An 18,613-nucleotide genomic window follows, 5' to 3' on the forward strand; every position below is an offset into this window, starting at 1 on the left:
ATAAAAGGAATAAACATTAACCTCATAGGTCAGGAGAAGTTATCTCTAAGTCTATTCTCAAATAGCTTAATAAATTTGAGCAAATACATTATGTTATGGATGCTTAGACTGGATATATGAAATAAAATTAACATAATAAAATGAGTGATTTTAACTTTGGTCTGTTACATTTGGAGGAATTGGCTGGTGGGTTTAGAAGTGTATAAACATACCATCAGAGAGTGAAAAAAAGGGAAGTCTGTTATAACTGAATAGGGGTGTGGTCTGCTCAGGCTACAGAGGAATAGATAATAGTTTCATAAAGGGCTGATATAACTGTAGAGTCTTCAGAACTGGCTATTATAGCTAGCACATTTTTCTCTACAGACATAATAAGTATGGCTATTAATACCGCCAGCTTGGTGAGTTAGAGAAACACACTCTCTGCCTCTATCTAATCCTCCGGGTAACAATATACCTACAACTCCTGTAATCCTAGAGCAGTTACATGGATGCACTAAGTGGTGTGATGGGAGGGAAAGATAGCATCACAAGGATTCGTTTGATTATAACAGTAATCCACACCAAGTCAAATAAAACAGCCAAACAGTTAAAAAGGTGGTCTCTAATGAATTTGCTAATTCTAGCAGGCCCTCGCAAACATTTCCTGCTAGAGTACCCCATATCAAAACGAAGTGGCTGTGTGCTTTAATTACATGGAATAATCATTTGATTTCCAGGAAGTTGAGACCGTGCTTTGTATTTAAATAAAAAGTTCCAGACGAGCTGTGAAACTCGATCAAACCAAGAAAAAGGGTGAAACTAAATGCCTGTTCGGTGAGTCAAGGTTTCAGCTGCTCAGCAAGCCTGACGACGGTACGGGTTTAGGAGCCCAGAAAAGGGGTGTTTTAAAGCCGGCTGACTGGATCGTGTCACTTTCTTATAGGAAAAGCCCTGCCTTCCCAGAGATCTAGAGTGTAATGCAACCATATGTTGCTGAGGAGCTCGAATCTTGGCTGCCTTCAGCCCTCTGCACGAGCAGAAACCCCGGTTTTCAGGGGCCGTGATCTCATCGTGTCGCTCTCACTTTTGAAGGTCTGTTAAAGAGTCTGGGGCCTCTTATCTTAACGGCTTTGGAAGTGAGTTTGGGGTGAGAAGGGGGGGGAGGCCTGTGGGTGTCTCTTTTGCCTGAGGAGTTGGAGACACTTGTGGAAAAGTCAGGCCCTTTTCGCTCCGGCGGCCGCTCGGGCGTGGGGCTGGCTTGGGTTAGACACATGCACACATACACCATAGAGCTCTGCTTTCCCGTAGCAGCTGCTGCCTCTGCCTCTGCCTCTCCCGCCTCAGCCTCTTTGCCCGGCATACACACACATTCAGATTTGCGCGCTGTTTCAATCCTTGATGACGTGTCCCCGGAGACAGCCAATAGCAAACGGGCTCTGGTCAGGACAATGGGAGGTATCGGGCCAATGAGCGAGCCCCGTGAGTTGGCGGTAGCCAATAGGAGCCGCGCTGGCTGGAGAGTAATGTTACAGAGCGGAGAGAGTGAGGAGGCTGCGTCTGGCTCCCGCTCTCACAGCCATTGCAGTACATTGAGCTCCATAGAGACAGCGCCGGGGCAAGTGAGAGCCGGACGGGCACTGGGCGACTCTGTGCCTCGCGGAAGGTGAGTCTGGGGCAGCGCCGCGGCGGGGAGAGCGCCTCCGGCAGCTCCCCAGCCCGCGCGGCGGCCGGATCCCCGCGGCCGGGAGCCGGCGGGTCAGGATCCACACAAAGGCAAATGAGGGGGGACCGTGGGGGGAACTGCGCACGGAGCGAGCCTCCCCTCGGGCGCCGGGAGCCCGGCCGCGCGCCGGAGCCCCGGCCCCCGGGCCGCCGGAGGCGCCGCGAGCCCCGAGCCCCGCGAGTTTCCACCCCCGGCGGCGTCCGCGCTGACTGGCGCAAAAAAATTTTTTTTCATTAAAAAAAATTTTTAACGTGTTTTCGGCCCCCGGGCCGAGCGTTCGGGAAGCCGGCGTGCGCGGGGGGCGGCGGGCCGGCGGGCGGGCGGGCGGCGCTTCACGGCTGCATTGGCCGCCGCAGAGCCGGGCGCCGGCGGCGGGCGAGCGCGGGCGGCGGGCGCTGCGGGCGGGCGGGCGGCGGCGGCGGCGCGGGGCCGGGGCCGGGGGCGGCGGCGCGGGGCCGGGCCCGCCGGCCTGAGCCCGAGCCCGAGCCAGTGCCCGGGCGCGGCAGCGGCGGCGGCGGCCCGGCGGCGGGGGGAGCGGCGCCGCGGCGCTCGCTGGAACATGGCTGACTCGGCCCGGCGCTGCTGGCTGGAGAGAAAACAAGGCGGGCGGGCGCGGGCGGGGGAGCTGGGCGCAGCAGTTCCGAGGCAACTTTTTTTTTCGTCTTCTCACAGCCCCGCGTCGTCCGTGCGGGGGCAGCGGGCCGCGCGGGCCGCGCGGAAGGAGAAGGGGAGCGGCGGGCCGGGGGCGCCTCCCGGGGCGGCCCCCCCGCGGGCGGCGGGCGGGGGGAGGGTCCGGCCGCGCGCCCCCCGCCCCTCCCCCCGGCCGTCATGGCCGAGTGTGTGCGCCAGAGCGCGGCGCGCACCCCGCCCGCCTGCGCTCGCACTCACACTCTCGCACACTCACTGGCGCACACACAGACACACACACACACACACACACACACACAAAGGGAAGGAGCCATATTCTCGCTCGCGCTCGCCCTCGCGGCGGCGGCGGCGGCGGCGCAGGCGGGGAAGACGCGCAGCGGCCATTCCGTGCGCGCCGGCCCCGGCGGCCGCGGGCGGAGCCAGCCCCCATTTCGAGCGGGGCTGCTCCCTCCGCCGAGCCGACAAAATGGGGGAGGCCGGCAGGCCTGCGCGGGCGGCGGGCGGCCGGGCGCACGTGGCGGCGCCGCGCGGGGCGGGGAGCCGGGCCCGGAGGCCGGGCCGCGGCCCCGCCGCCCCGGGCGGCCTCCCCTCGCGGCCCCGCAGCGGGCGGGCGGCCCGGGGTGGGGGGCCCGGTGGCGGGAAGGTGTGCGGAGCCCGCCCCGCGCGGCGCCCCGACTTCCACGGCTCAGAAAAAAAAATACTGCCCTGGTGGGGGCGGGGGGCAGCCCGAGCAGCGAGCAGGAGTGGCTTTTGTCCCTCATCCTTGTTTACTCGAAGAAACTTCAGACCGGACGTGTTTAGTCAGAACCGAAATGCGTCTCGGGGCCAAGCCGATAGCAAAGGAAGCTGCCTGGCGGTGGCAGCCGCGCAGATAGCGCCGCCATCCCCCAGCCCGGGCCCGAGCGCTGGCGCTCCTCCCGCTCCCTCCTCCCGGCAAACTTTTATGCCGAGAGAGTATTTTTCAGTGATCCCTGGGACAGCTTTAGGTGAGCCGTGGACTTGGCCCACGATCCGGAAAGGTCTGCCCGCTTTGGCTCTCACCTGTTTGTTCCTTACGTAGCGCGGAGCCGTGAATCGGCAGCGTCGCTTTTCTGACCTTTGGTTTTGTTGATTGAAAACGGTTTTTTGCATTTAGTTCTTCGTTTCTTTTAAATGACCGGTGGGCTGTTCACCCCGAACAGATACAGGCAGCGAAGTAACAAGCGCCGTGTGAGTATACCGCTGTGTCTCCGCTTTTTGGAGATCACACTCAAGGACCGTTTTTCGCCTGGTGTAGCCTTTTCTAGGAATTGACGATCACTGCCATTTTCTGTGGTATTATGAGGGGTTAATGCCACTGCCGCGTTAAACAACCAGTGCCTTGCTTTTCTTTCCTTATCCAAGAAGTTAGAGTGCTCTGAAATGCCGTAAATTTCATTGTTAACATTACGCGTCTATTTATTTTTTAGAAAAATAATTAAGCATGGGCAAAGGAGATCCTAAGAAGCCGAGAGGCAAAATGTCATCATATGCCTTCTTTGTGCAAACTTGCCGGGAGGAGCATAAGAAGAAGCACCCAGATGCTTCCGTCAACTTCTCAGAGTTTTCTAAGAAGTGCTCGGAGAGGTGGAAGGTAAGAGGGCCTAAAACGCACTAAGCAGGTACGAAAGGGTGACGTCCACACTGGGGTTTCTGAAAAGCCTCGGTGCAATTTGCATAACGTGAGTGGTGGTGTTGGAACAGGCTGCTGAATACTCAGCAAAGGACACTGGGTTTGTTCCTTTTAATACTTAAGAGGACAACTTGTTAAAACTTTGTTGTCGAGTTAAGTTCACGAGTTGTTATTTTATAGACCATGTCTGCTAAAGAGAAAGGAAAGTTTGAAGACATGGCAAAGGCGGACAAGGCCCGTTATGAAAGAGAAATGAAAACTTATATCCCTCCTAAAGGGGAAACAAAAAAGAAGTTCAAGGATCCCAATGCACCCAAGAGGCCTCCGTAAGTATCTTGCCTGTTGTTATTTTCAAGGAGTGTTTTGCAGTAGAATCAGACAAACTTAGCAAGCCACCTTGTGGATTTGGAGTCTGTAATCAAAGTTTCTTCGCTAACTCACATTGGTATGTTTAAATTTTGTAAATAAAATTCCTGTTGGATGGCAGTTTTAGTTAGAGCAGTGGAATTGGTTTCTGGCCTCCTTCACCCAATACATCTCCTAAGTGTAATTTTAATTTTGCTCCTTTTCTTTCTTGAAAAATACCATCAGTCTGAGAGTAATTTGCAGAATGTTCTCTTGGAACGCTAATAAATAGTGTATGTTCAGCTAGTGGTGTCACAAGTTAAATCATTGTGTAAATTAAGTTTAATGAGGGATATTTAGCATTTTATAATATTTATATCCTGAGAAATACGTGGTAGAAATTAGAAGCAGCTTTTATACAGCAATACAGCACAGTTGTTAGTAAACCTACAATTCTAAAATTAAATCTCTCTTTTTAGTTCGGCCTTTTTCTTGTTTTGTTCTGAGTATCGTCCAAAAATCAAAGGAGAGCATCCTGGCCTATCCATTGGTGATGTTGCAAAGAAGCTGGGAGAGATGTGGAATAACACTGCTGCAGATGACAAGCAGCCTTATGAGAAGAAGGCCGCTAAGCTGAAGGAAAAGTACGAGAAGGTGAGTATGGATTGGCGTGGTGTAGTGATGGAAGGGTGTGCCCGATGTCAGATGAATGACTATACTTGGTACTGCATCTTAATTTCCTATTAACGATTCCTAAGAGTTGGAGGTGTAATGCAGTTTTAAGTATAACAGCTATTCAGTGTGCCATTGGCTGTACTCTTAAGTCCCTTTCCATGTTTTAAAGAATGTAGAAGGTCAAATAAATTGTCAGTGTTGTTTGACTTAACATTATTTGATTCGGGTGGTTTTGTTATTCTCCAGTATCCAGATTGATGAAGATTTTGGTAGTCACTTTGAGTCAAATGATTTAACTATTTTAAATGATCAGGCACACAACATAAAAATAGGCTGGACCAAATAACGTAGATCTGTATTGTTCATAAACACCCTGAAACACTTATGTTCCCTCCCTTAGATTTAAAAAAAAAAACTTTACTAAGTCAGAAAGTTATGAGTTTGTTGATCTGTACAGTAAATTGATATAATAAGAAAAAGCTGTAGTCTCTATACTTTGAGTTGAAATATTAAAAGTAAAGTTAGAGTTTAGCTTATTTAGTCATTTTGGAGAAATGTATCTATTTCTAGATGTTTCTTAACCTAATTGCATGCTCAGTGGCAAATAACTTTTTTTTTTTTTTAAGACAAGATTTTCTACTATGGATTAGGGTCTGACAGTATAAACCTGTAGAATGCGTTTTTGCATTCAGAAGGTGGCAGTGTCTACCCTTTAATCAGTCTCTACATTCTAGTTTTAATAAACTGAACTTAGGATGTGGTACGTGGTTGTACTTCAGTGAGGCATAACAATGCCAATCTCAAACCATGTCATTCCATGAGTTACGGACTATTTACAATTATAATATTTTCATGTGTGTTTCTGAAAGTTCACAGATGTGAGTCTGCAGATAATGTGTTATTTTAGTATATCTGAGTCCTTGTTTTTTCATAAAGTTTTGCCATGTTACTTTTATTTCTCTCCTTAACTGTTTTGTCTTTCCAACCACTTTCTTCCTGCCTTTATTTTGGAAGGATATTGCTGCATACCGAGCTAAAGGGAAGCCTGATGCAGCAAAAAAGGGAGTCGTCAAGGCTGAAAAAAGCAAGAAAAAGAAGGAAGAGGAGGAAGATGAGGAAGATGAAGAGGATGAGGAGGAGGAGGAAGATGAAGAGGATGAAGAGGAAGAAGAAGATGATGATGATGAATAAGTTGGTTCTAGCGCAGTTTTTTTTTTTTCTTGTCTATAAAGCATTTAACCCCCCTGTACACAACTCACTCCTTTTAAAGAAAAAAATTGAAATGTAAGGCTGTGTAAGATTTGTTTTTAAACTGTACAGTGTCTTTTTTTGTATAGTTAACACACTACCGAATGTGTCTTTAGATAGCCCTGTCCTGGTGGTATTTTCAATAGCCACTAACCTTGCCTGGTACAGTATGGGGGTTGTAAATTGGCATGGAAATTTAAAGCAGGTTCTTGTTGGTGCACAGCACAAATTAGTTATATATGGGGATGGTAGTTTTTTCATCTTCAGTTGTCTCTGATGCAGCTTATATGAAATAATTGTTGTTCTGTTAACTGAATACCACTCTGTAATTGCAAAAAAAAGAAAAAAAGTTGCAGCTGTTTTGTTGACATTCTGAATGCTTCTAAGTAAATACAATTTTTTTTATTAGTATTGTTGTCCTTTTCATAGGTCTGAAAATTTTCTTAAGGGGAAGCTAGTCTTTTGCTTTTGCCCATTTTGGATCACACGAATTATTACAGTGTTTATCTTTCGTATAGTTAGCTGATAAAAAGCTTTTGTGTACACACCCTGCATACTCATGATGAGGGTAATAAAAGTTTAATTGAGACAGTTTTCATCCATAACTGAAACTCAAATCTTGATCGGTTGATAACAGATTTCACATAGCCCAGGTTTATTTACAAAGTGAAGAGTAACCAATCTACTCACAGCACGGGATTATTAGAATCAAACATTTTGAAAGTCTGTCCTTGAAGGACTAATAGAAAAGTATGTTCTAATCTTTACATGAGGACTCTACATCCTTTAACTCCCATTACCATGTAATGGCAGTTATATTTGCAGTTCCCACGTTTAAGACTGAGAATGTATCCCCAAAAGCGTGAGCTTAAAATACAAGACTGCCATATTATGTTTTTTGTTGTTGTTGATATTGGTCCCAACAAAGGCTCTGGAGAAAAAGTGCTGGCTGTAAATGTCTTCTCCTGTTTATCTAAATATGGATTCTTTAGGAAACTTGAGATCCTCCATTTAAAGGTATTTTTAATTAATTGGGCCAACTTTTAAAATTCTATACCACATTTTAAGTCAGGTATATTTTCCTATATTATGGTTTGCCCCTTTATAAATCAAATAGACATGAGGGAAGAAGACACCTAAACTTTGTATTTCAGTATGAATTACCTGATTGATTTGATTTTTCTTCACAAAACTCAAGCTCATTCATCAGGGTCATATGTTTATCTGCTTAACAGTTTAGGGAACAATTTGGCAATTTTGTGGTTTTTGAGATTATCGTTCTCTTAAAGTGCCAGTGTTTTAAAATAGCGTTCTTGTAATTTTACACGCTTTTGTGATGGAGTGCTGTTTTGTTATATAATTTTGACTTGGATTCTTTCCATTTGCATTTGTTTTATGTAATTTCAGGAAGAATACTGAACATCTGAGTCCTGGATGATACTAATAAACTAATAATTGCAGAGGTTTTAAATATTAGTTAAATGGCTTTCACTTAAGATTTTAAGGTTTTGTTATATACATATTCTAATCTTAGTCTCAGTTAATACCTCTTAGCAACATCATTTAAATAAGTGTAAGGGCGGGTAAAGTTTATCCCTTAAAAAATACTCACTTTACCCTTGTAAATAGGTTAATGGGCTGATAAATATTTTTGTGAAACATTCCATGTGTTCTTACAGGCTGCTGTTTACATGAATCAGGAAAAACTAATTTTGCTTTCAGACTATTGGGTTAAACAAGATAGTTTTCTAAAGCAAGGCACATGTAAGTGAAAAGCAGGAATAGTGATTATAAATCTAAACTTAAGTTTTCTAAGCTAAAGGAGAGGACCGCAGTAGAGGGGCTGAAATTGTGTCAGAATTTATCAAATTTTTAGTCAAGAGGAACAAGCAGTTATCTCATTTACATAGAAGTTTGCTGTAGCTATAGAATCATTGTTTATTGCTAGTAGGTGATCCAGTTAAAACGAATTCTGCCTCAAGGAACTTCAGTGGGTGTCTTGTGACAGCTACTGTTTTTTTAAGATGTTGAGAGCGGGAACAGGTTTTTTTGGGTTAACTGGATTCAGATCTTGACAGGAAGACATGGACAAAAACCCTTTTCAATCTGAAAACATACTAGCTCTGTTCAGTATTTCAACAGTATACCCTGAAACTGGGATGTGCAAAACTCAAGTAAATGGGAGGTAGGAGGCAGAACAGATTTTTTTTAAGTTAATGCATAGGAACTATTTTAATGTCTAGAAATAGTTAACAGCACTATGGGGTATAAAGATTTTCTTAACATCAAAAGATTAAACAGTATAAACTTCAGTATTAAGTTGTCTGCATTTTAAAAATTGATACAAAAGCGGCATACTGATTAACACTTAACCAAAGTAATTGTCTCCTAAAGGTTGGGAGCTGTTGCTGGTTAGTGCCTGTAATTGTTCTCATGATCTTCCATCAGGTGTTAATGCTTGCTCTGTTTTTATTAATTAGAGTGAAATCTGAAAAAAAATCTTTCGTGTGTGCTGTGCACCACAGGGGTAAGACTTAAATGATAGAGATGGAAAGTGCCTGTGTGACAGAAGCTGTTCAGATACTTCCCTCACTGCCTGGGGGATTGTAAGTGTTGCTTAGACGGTAGGGTAGTATCTGGCTATATTGAAAACTGCACTGGAAAGACAAGATGGAAATTTTTGAATGGAAAGCGTGGCCAACTCCCTTGCTTGGCATCACATAAACTGTGACAGAAGTTCAGATCTAGGTCTGCTTGGTACAACAGGCCTTCTGAAAGGGCCTGAAATAGCTCTTTTTCAGTACCAGCCAGGTACTTTTTGCGTATGATGGTATCACTGTAAATTCGCACAAATCCAATACAGCTTAAATCAGGATTAACTGCTGCTCAAGTGTGAACCATTGGCCAGTAATTAGCTTGCTTAATTAATAAGTTGTGGTTAAGTTATTTTTAAATATTTTCATATTTGTGCTTTGTCATTTTAAAATGACTCTTGAAGTGCTTTTAAAGCAACGTAAAAGCCAGGAAACGGTCTGGATACCCATGCAACAAAAGATGCAAGCTGGTTCATTTCTTGTCCCCCTCATAGCAAAGACGTGAACAGCAGGGCTAACACTCGCCGGAACCTGGGAAGTTCCCTGGGTCTAAGCCAAGTTGCTCCCTGCAGTAATAAGGCAAAATGTGGCCCTGTTCTAGGAATGCTGCTATTTAACGTTACACCATGACACAGGACAAAGAATGACAGGCATAACTTAACAAGCCACACTCCAGAATGTATAGCCCCATCTTCCAGTGGGTTTCAGTCTGAAATCATACCTACCAGGAGGAAATTTAATCACTTAGGCCCCTAGGCATGTCCATTGGTTTGAACCTTCTGTATTTATCGGTCACCTGCTGAAAAAGGAAGTGGTAATATAGATCTGCAATAAGATGAGGAATTATGATAGACCTTTAAGTGGTGGCGTGAGGTATGTGGAGACTGAAAGCCAGTAGTGGTGAGAAAATCAGTGAAAAGGGATTCAAGAGATTCTTGTAAATTTTTATGATGTACTTTTTTTTTTTCTCTTTAGTCCCACAATTCAAACATAAGTGACATTTCATGGTATGATGCCCCATGATATATTTGATACTTTTACTGACGGTCATTCATGTTGCTTCCTATTTTTTGCTATTCCCAACAATACTGCAGTGAACGTCTGTGTTCGTTTTTGTTAGGCTTGTGTAGATCTAGATACCTTGAAGTAGAATTGCTGAGTCAACAGATAGGTGCATTTAAAATTTTGGCAGATATTGACAAATTGACCCCTCCCCCAAGACTATCCTTATTGTGAAACTTTTTAACAACGATTTTTAAGATATAATAAATCAGGTTTTTAATGGCTATTTCTTTGGCTCCATGAAATAAATGTCCATTTTTAAAAGATAAGAAATTAAAATACTGAAATACTGCCATTTATTCAGAGCCACGCCAACACAAGAAGGTAGAATCAGAACTGAAAGACCCTTGGGTTGACTATTGACTATTTAAACTACTCTAACAAATTATTTCTCTATAAAGTTACTGCAGTAACTAAATATTTAAGTAATCCATTGTGTGAAAATGAGGAACTTCCTATTTTGGCATCTTCAATCCAGTAGCTTTATCTGGGGAGGGCTTTTTCTAGCAGAGATTGTGGGTCAATCTTTACAGAAGCTACAGCCAACGGTTTTGGAAACTAGTCAAGGATTGTGTGGGCTGGATTCTGGGCATTAGGAGATAGTTATTTGTAAAAAAGGAATGGATACTGAGGATCTGCCTTAAGTGGAATAAAATTGACCACTGCTTCACCTCCTTGCTGGAGATGGTACTTTAGGTATAGGGCATACCCCAAACGCATTTATAAATGCAACTGTATTAATAGACTTTAAAGTGGAATTAAACTTAGTTCCTTGGAGGTACATAGAATGTCTAGTTACAGTCTTTAGCATATTTTTGTTCACTGGGTTTCAACTACGGATCATCCTAGAAAGTGTTCTGAACATAACCAGGTAAGTAAATAAGTCCTAAAGCAAAAGGAGTATCGGTTGGGGTAAGAGTACTCAGTGTAATGCCCACAAAGGTGTGAAGAGTAAGAACTTGCAGGCTACTCAGAGCGAGGACATGGCAGCCCCTTCCCCATTCCCCAGCCTACCTTTCAGGGAAGCTCAGGTCTTGCTCTGCCATCTGGAGTCTGCCTGGCTGGGACTTGGGCATAGTGAGTGGGCTAGGCACACTCAGGCTGAGAAGGACCACACAGACTTTTTTTTTTTTTTTTAACAAGAGGAACAAGAGGTGCCATTGCTTTGGGGACTGACAACAGAATAAAGTATGGCACCAGTGTAGGGTCCTAGCGCATTAGAGGTAAAAGGCTCTAGGCTCCTGCAGTCCAGCCTATGCATTTTCACAGAGCAGTGGGCAAAGGCCCATCAAGACTCAGAGGCTCAAGGACCAAAAGCAGCATCAAAACAATAGCAGTGCCAGGCTCACAGCAGGTGCAGAAAATTTTCGAGTTCCTTCCCCTTCTCTGTAAGGACGGTAACTAGGGGCTGGAAGGCTTCCTCCCTAACCCTCACTTTCCTGCCTGGGTCCTCCTGCCTCGGCTACAATTGTGGATATTCGAGCAGGTCAGCACACTCCGCCATCACTGTGATTCCTCTCTGGCCTTCCTCCTTAGCTTTACTTGGACTCAGGACACTTGCTGACAAAACAAAACTAAAATACTGCCAATCATTTAGAAAGTGATGAGCTACCTGATTCTAACAGGCTGGGAAGCACCAGAAGAATGTGTACTGCTTATGTGTCCTTAGAATTGCAGCATGAACTTCCAGAAGTAGAAGGAAGGATAGCAAAACACTACAATCACTTTTGAAAAACTTGTTTACCCTTATTGTGAATGAAATTTGCGTTCATTGAAAGAAAACAAATAAGCAGGGAAACAAACATCTACAGTTCTATTAGTCAGGAAAACTATTAACATATTGTGTGCCCTTCTAGTTTTATATATATAACATGATATATATATACAGATATATATTTGATTAATATATAAATTATATGTGTGTATATATATATATAATTTTTTAATCTGAGGTGAGATTCACATAACAAAAAATGAACCATTTTAAAATTAACAATTCAATGGCATTTAGTACATTCACAGTGTTGTGCAACCACCGCCTCTAGTTCCAAACATTTTCATCACCCCAAAAGGAAATCCTATACCCATTAATTCTGCCCTTCCCCCTTAGCCCTTGGCAACAACCAATCTGCATCATCTCCATGGATTTACCTATTGTGGCTATTTCGCATAAATGGAATCATACAGTATGTGACCTTTTGCGTCTGGCTTCTTTCACTTAGCATAATGTTTTCAAGGTTCATTCACACTGTGGTATGTATCATATTTCATTCCTTTTCGTGGCTGAGTAATATTCCAGTGCATGTATATATATCACAATTCACTTATTCATTCATTCATTGATGGACACTTGACTAGTGCTGCTATGAACATGCATGTACAAGTATTTGTTTGACTCCCTATTTTCAACTCTTTGGGGGTACATATCTAGGAATGGAATTACTGGATCATACGGTAATTCTGTTTAACTTTTTGAGGGATCACAATGGCTAAGATGACCCTTCCACAGCAACTGAATCATTTTACATTCCCTCTAGCAATGTATAAGCATTCCAATTTTTCCACAACCCCACCAGCACTTCCTATTGCCCTTTTTTTAAAAAAAAATAATAGCCATCGTAGTGGGTGGGTGTGAAGTAGTATCTCATTGTGGTTTTGATTTGCATTACCCTAATGACTAATGATACTGAGCATCTTTTCATGTGCTTGTTGGCCATTTGTATACCTTTTTGGAGAACTAATTCAAGTCCTTTGCAGATTTTTAAGTTAGGTTGTCTTTTGGTTGTTGTATATATATGTCTGCTTTACAAAAAATGGCAATATATTTACAAACACTCTACTTGAAAACTACTTTTACTGCTAACAGTCTATCTTAAACAAAACTTTATGTCATCATATATCCTTATTCTGCTCTGCACTGCATCATTTTTACTGCCTGCATGTTATTCCACTGAATAAATGTAAAATACCATAAATTATCTTGTCGATCCCATCTTATTAGACATTTGTGTAGTTTCTGATTTTTTAATTAGTTTTATTGAAGCATAAGCATAGTTGATTTACAATGTTGTGTTAATTTCTGCTGTACAGCAAAGTGATTCAGTTATACATATATATACATTCTTTTACATATTCTTTTCCATTATGGTTTATCACAGGATATTGAAATGTTCCCTGTACTATACAGTAGGACCTTGTTGTTTATGGATTTTTTTTACTATTATGAACAAGGCTAAGATGACTAGACTTTCCTTATACCCATACTTCTGTGTCCATGATTATTTTGTTAGGTTATAAATATATTCCTCAAAGTGAAATGGCCGAAATTGAAGTCAGTTTTTGATTGAAGTGAAACGATGAATTTGGTGAGTGCTACCAAGCTGCCTTCAGCAAGTTTTCACCCAAATGTAGTAACTTTTTAAAAGGCTATTGAGACAATTTTACATATAAGGGATATGTAGGGTCATGATTTCTAAGATTCCATAAAGGTTCCAGCCTATAGCAGTGGGGGAAATCGTGAAAGGGATAAACCTTCAAAAGAGAGCAGATGAAAAGCTTGAAAAAACTGGAGAGCCATTGGGTTGAAATGTCCATTCCCCTTTATGCTTCTGTTATTTTACTACTTTTCAGGTTGAAGATTAACAGAAAGAGCTTTTATATACAAGTAATTGCAGCACTGCAAAAAGAGAACGTGTAGATCAATTGGAATGGGTGAAAAAACTGAAAATTTTGCAAAAGCATTAGAGCTTTCTTGCTTTTCATTTCATTGTATCATTGTTCTTCATAATAATCTACATGATTTCCAAAACGTATTCGTCATTTGTATCAGAATTTTTTTCTTTAAATAAGGTTAACTGTGTTTTCACATATGATTTAAGACCAAGACAGTCTACAGTTCTGGGGAGTACATGTCTTATCAAATGGTGGCCAACAGGTCAACAAGAGATTGGACTAATTATAAAAAAACTTATCTTCTAGTCAGTCCCATAGGGATCTATTTCATACACTGTTGAGTACTGGATTTTACACTATATAGATCAAACCTGAAAAGCAGTGTAAATTTCTCATTTTTTTTAAGGACCTAAATTTTAGAGGTCAACATTGCAAAACTTTATGTCATGAATTTATATACACTGAGCTTTTACAGATAATTATAATGAACCATTAGAAATAATACTGATTTTATTTTTTTTAATTAGGTAAGAGATATGTTATTGTAAATATAATACTTGAAGTTTTTTTTAAATGTTAAGGTCTTGAGGGTTTTTTTTTTTTTATGTATTTGATTTATTTATTTTTGGCCGCGTTGGGTCTTCCTTGCTGCGTGCGTGCTTTCTCCAGTTGCGGTGAGCGGGGGCTACTCTTCGTTGCGGTGTGCGGGCTTCTCATTGCGGTGGCTTCTCTTGTTGTGGAGCACGGGCTCTAGGCGCAAGGGCTTCAGTAGTTGTGGCTCGTGGGCTCTAGAGCGCAGGCTCAGTAGTTGTGGCGCACGGGCTTAGTTGCTCCGCGGCATGTGGGAACTTCCCGGACCAGGGCTTGAACCCTTGTCCCCTGCATTGAGCAGGCGGATTCTTAACCACTGCGCCACCAGGGAAGCCCATCTTGAGGGTTTTTAAAGAATTATAGTTCAGAATCAAACTGACTTGAAAAAAACAACAGAGATGCAGTTTTATTATTATTGTTTTTTGCTATATCTTCATTTTTAGGCCAAATCTAACTTTTTCTCACCTTTAAGACCAAGGAGTCTTAGTAGGCTATTATTAATAATAATAGTAATGTTTAAAACCTCACTTAAAAATCATAGAAACATTTCTATTTTGTTTTATTATAAATCTCTTTTTAAATGGGAAAATTATTAAGAAACTGCTAGTGCAAACAGAAGTTAACCTCAAAATATATCTTTACTAGCTTTCATGCCTCCACCATCAAATAGGACGAAAGGATGACCAAAAAAATGAATAAATGCTGATGTCAGAGTTTAATCCATGCTTTACTTCTTTTTATTTACATCTGTAGACCAAGAGTAAAGCATATGATAAATAAGTGGACTTACCCAGGAGCCTGGGATACTGTTTGGGAGTTTGATGATGTTCCAGCCACGCTTTGGCAAGTTAGCGGACAACACTTGGGCCAAGGATGGCAGCTAGCATGGATGGCAGGGTAACTGACCCAAAGCTTGAGCAGGAGCTCCCAGGTAATTGGGTATGGAGGGTCTGTTCTAGGGAACTTTCTTTACAATGGTTGACATTGCCTTATTTGAGGGACCTACTGAGCACCTCCTTTGAAATGGAACAGCCTCTCTGGAGCCACATTCCAGGGAAAGGAAATCTGGAACCTTTTTTTTCTAGAGATAGGCAGCTGGCTGTGATTTCACTGCAATAGACTTACAAGGAGTAGCTATTACTAATTTTCAGAAACACAAAGGAATTCCTAAAACTGTTATTCTTCCTCCCAAGGGTTTGGGAATGTGGGTCTCCATAAAGTGTCTGGTCTCTTTAATTCCAGGGAGGAAGGGAGTTAGGTAAGTAATGGAAATTGTCATTTGACAGTCATCTTCCTATCATCTATTCTAGATTCTTTCCCAGGATCCAATTTTAGCTAAAAACATAAAATAAAACCCATCTGGTATCACTTCAGAGAGTTAAGAGGAGAGATTCTGAGAAAGATTTTTAAGGAATAAACTAGCAAAATGTATTCATGATAAAGCTGATCAAAATTAGGTTTGAAATCTAAGTTTTCACCCAGTACAAAGAAGTCTTTCAAATTTTTTTTTTAAATTATTTATTTATTTATTTGTTTTTGGCTGCGTTGGGTCTTCGTTGCTGCACGCGGGCTTCCTCTAGTTGCAGCAAGCGGGGGCTACTCTTCGTTGTGGTGCGCGGACTTCTCGTTGTGGTGGCTTCTCTTGTGGAGCACGGGCTCTAGGCGCGCGGGCTTCAGTAGTTGTGGTGCACGGGCTTCAGTAGTTGTGGCGCAGGGGCTCAGTAGTTGTGGCTCACCCGCTTAGTTGCTCTGTGGCATGTGGGATCTTCCCAGACCAGGGATCGAACCCCTGTCCCCTGCATTGGCAGGTGGATTCTTAACCAATGCGCCACCAGGGAAGTTCCCAGCAGATTTTCTTGAGTATAAAATATTTAGGTTTAGAGAACATTTGCTTTTAGAGTTGACTCCTTCAGTTCCATTAATACATAAAGCTAATTTCATTAATGTCATTAAATCTTCCTTTATGGGCTGAATTCTTATTAAATACAACAGACTACGTTCGATCTGTCACAAAGTCAAATTTGTTGAATGAACTGAACTGCATCTTTCTCAAATTTATTTTAACCAAGTTTTAGCGGGAAATCTTCCTCTAAATGATTGTGCTTAAGATTGTATTATTGTCGCTTTCTAGTTACCCTATAATTTAACCTTTAAATGACATAAGATTACATTAAACAGTGACAAGTGGTATACATCACATAAAGAAACTAAAGACCACTAATATTTAGCCGATCCCACACTGTGGGTTGGAAAATATATAAAGCCAGGGAGAATGAATTTCCTTACCCCCCAGATAAATCCAGTTTCTCTCCACAGGTTGATGACAACACCGCCTAAGAATGGAAAGCTGAGAAATCCAGCTCCTTGACTGATTAGGAGGCAGCTTCTGCTTCAGGGTCCGTTCATTCACTTGCAAAGGAGCCAGGCACCCTGCTTGGCACTGGAGACCCAGCGCTGCCCGCAGGAGTGTCTAGGAGCCCACATGTTCCTGGAGGAGGCAAACATGAACAAGTAAACAAACACAGAAGAAAGAGCATTGTGGGGCTTCCCTGGTGGCGCAGTGGTTAAGAATCCGCCTGCCAATGCAGGGGACAGAGGTTCGAGCCCTGATCCGGGAAAATCCCACATGCCACGGAGCAACTAAGCCCGTGCAGCACAACTACTATGCTCTAGAGCCTGCGAGCCACAACTACTGAGCCTGCGTGCCACAACTGAAGCCTGTGCTCCACAACAAGAGAAGCCTACCGCAGTGAGAAGCCACCGCAGTGAGAAGCCTGCGCACCGCAACGAAGACCCAACGCAGCCAAAAGTAAATAAACAAAATAAACTAATTTATTTAAAAAAAAAATGCTGCTCAGGGTAATGTGATAAAGGCTGAGTGGTGGAGGTGGGCGACACGGGGGGCCGTCTGGAAGGAAAGGTCTCTTTCCAGGAGATGTAGCAAAAACGTTCGCTCATTTTCCAGCTCGGTTAGTTGCCCGCCTGCTCGCCCTCTTTCCGGGGCCCTGAGGCTCAGGCCCTCCGCCCCCGGGCAGCCGCAGCTCCTCGGGCCCCTTCAGGCCGCTGTTTCCCAACTTCCCGGCCTCTCCCCGATCCGGGAAGGCCTTGCCGGGCCTCGCGTTTTCCCAGTCGCTCCAGGGAGAGGCCTGCTCTCGGCTCTCAGGATGTGGAGGATGCAAGTAGCACGGCCAGCTGCGGCCGGGAGCCGCCGGGAAGCGCGCCAGCCGCCGCCGAGCAGAACCCGCGCCCACTGAGGCCCCGCGGCCGGCGCAGAGGGTGCCCTCTACCGCCCCGCTGGCGCGCCCGGGGCGAGGGACGAACAACGACCGCGTGCGCGTGCAACGTTTGCGACTTCCCCCCACGGCGGCGGCCCGCACCACTGATGCCCTCTCCGCGCGAGGTGAGAGCGGACGGGCCGCGGTGAGCAGGGCTGACGCCCGGGGGCCGGGAAGCCAGTCCAGGCCCTCCGGGATCTCGGTGCCTGGCCTTCCCCTCGGATTTGTTCAGTCTTTTGACATCATCGCCTTAAAATATTTTTCTCCTGAGTTTCCTGCTAGTTACAAGACTCACATTCTCCTCTGGCCACACTCCTGAACTTGCAAACATAGGTCTTATTTAGAAAGCACTATGGCAAGTTCGGCTTTATCCTTTTTTTTTTTTTTTTTGCCCCGCACTGAACCCCGGGCCCACGGGCTGTGAAAGCGCAGAGTCCTAACCACTGGACCGCCAGGGAAGCCCTGCAAGTTCGTCTTGAAAGAAGGAAGCCTAAAAGGAAATTAAAACGGACCCCTTGCTCTGCCCACACTCAGAACGGCGAAGGGGTCCTGGTGGCCCCCAGCCCCGCGCAGTTCTCCCCAAAGGCAAGTGGCAGGTGATATCGGGGAAGCAGAGCGGAGTTGGTGCCCAGGGCACTCACCCTTCTCGAAGGTGCGCGCACGTTTGATGGGGGCGCAGCTGGCAGCAGGGAGCTGCTGGGACCCGGCCTTACACGGGGACAGGGGAGTTCCCCTGCTGGAGGGGAGTTCCGGTCCCTTCCCAGGCCCAGGTGTCCTAGCAGGGAGGCTGGAGGCTGGCTGGTGTCGCAGGCCCGGTCCCACCCAGGCAGTGGCCTGGAGGCTGCAGCCAGAGCCCGACCCGGGGCCGGAGGTGCAGGGGTCAGGGAGTCTTCGGATGGAGAAAACCTGCTCTCCGGAGGTAAGTGGGCTGAAAAAAATAAAACTAAAGCACACACACAGCTGCTGAGACTGGCCCAGATTCTGCTCTGACGGTCGGCCTCGGTCCTGGGGGAGCTTCTCGGGACAGTTTTAGCTTCATTCTCAGCAAAGGAGAGACAAGACACAATTCAGAAATGAGTGTACAGCACCGTAACTGTCACAGGAAACGGCTGCAAATGACCGTGACATTATATCGTATTTTCATCTT

The 18,613-nt window shown here is 44.4% G+C and overlaps 1 protein-coding gene and 1 long non-coding RNA gene across 2 annotated transcripts in view; one reads left to right on the plus strand and one right to left on the minus strand.

The window, feature by feature from the left end:
• The first annotated feature begins 1,488 nt into the window (after positions 1-1,488).
• Positions 1,489-6,680, plus strand: HMGB1 (high mobility group box 1). The gene is made up of 5 exons (XM_082435766.1): positions 1,489-1,645; positions 3,802-3,965; positions 4,185-4,330; positions 4,829-5,003; positions 6,039-6,680. Exons 2-5 carry the CDS (start codon positions 3,816-3,818, stop codon positions 6,213-6,215), a joined length of 648 nt encoding a protein of 215 aa, XP_082291892.1. The 5' UTR covers positions 1,489-1,645; positions 3,802-3,815; the 3' UTR covers positions 6,216-6,680.
• LOC309647882 overlaps positions 6,464-18,613 on the minus strand; it is a 655,782-nt gene continuing 643,632 nt past the window's right edge. Inside the window, exon 7 of the long non-coding RNA XR_014256344.1 lies at positions 6,464-16,932. This is a non-coding gene — a long non-coding RNA (uncharacterized lncRNA). The remainder of the gene's footprint in view (positions 16,933-18,613) is intronic.

Source organism: Balaenoptera physalus, assembly GCF_965194825.1.
Source record: "Balaenoptera physalus genome assembly, chromosome: 18".
NCBI classification, from domain to species: Eukaryota; Metazoa; Chordata; class Mammalia; order Artiodactyla; family Balaenopteridae; genus Balaenoptera; species Balaenoptera physalus.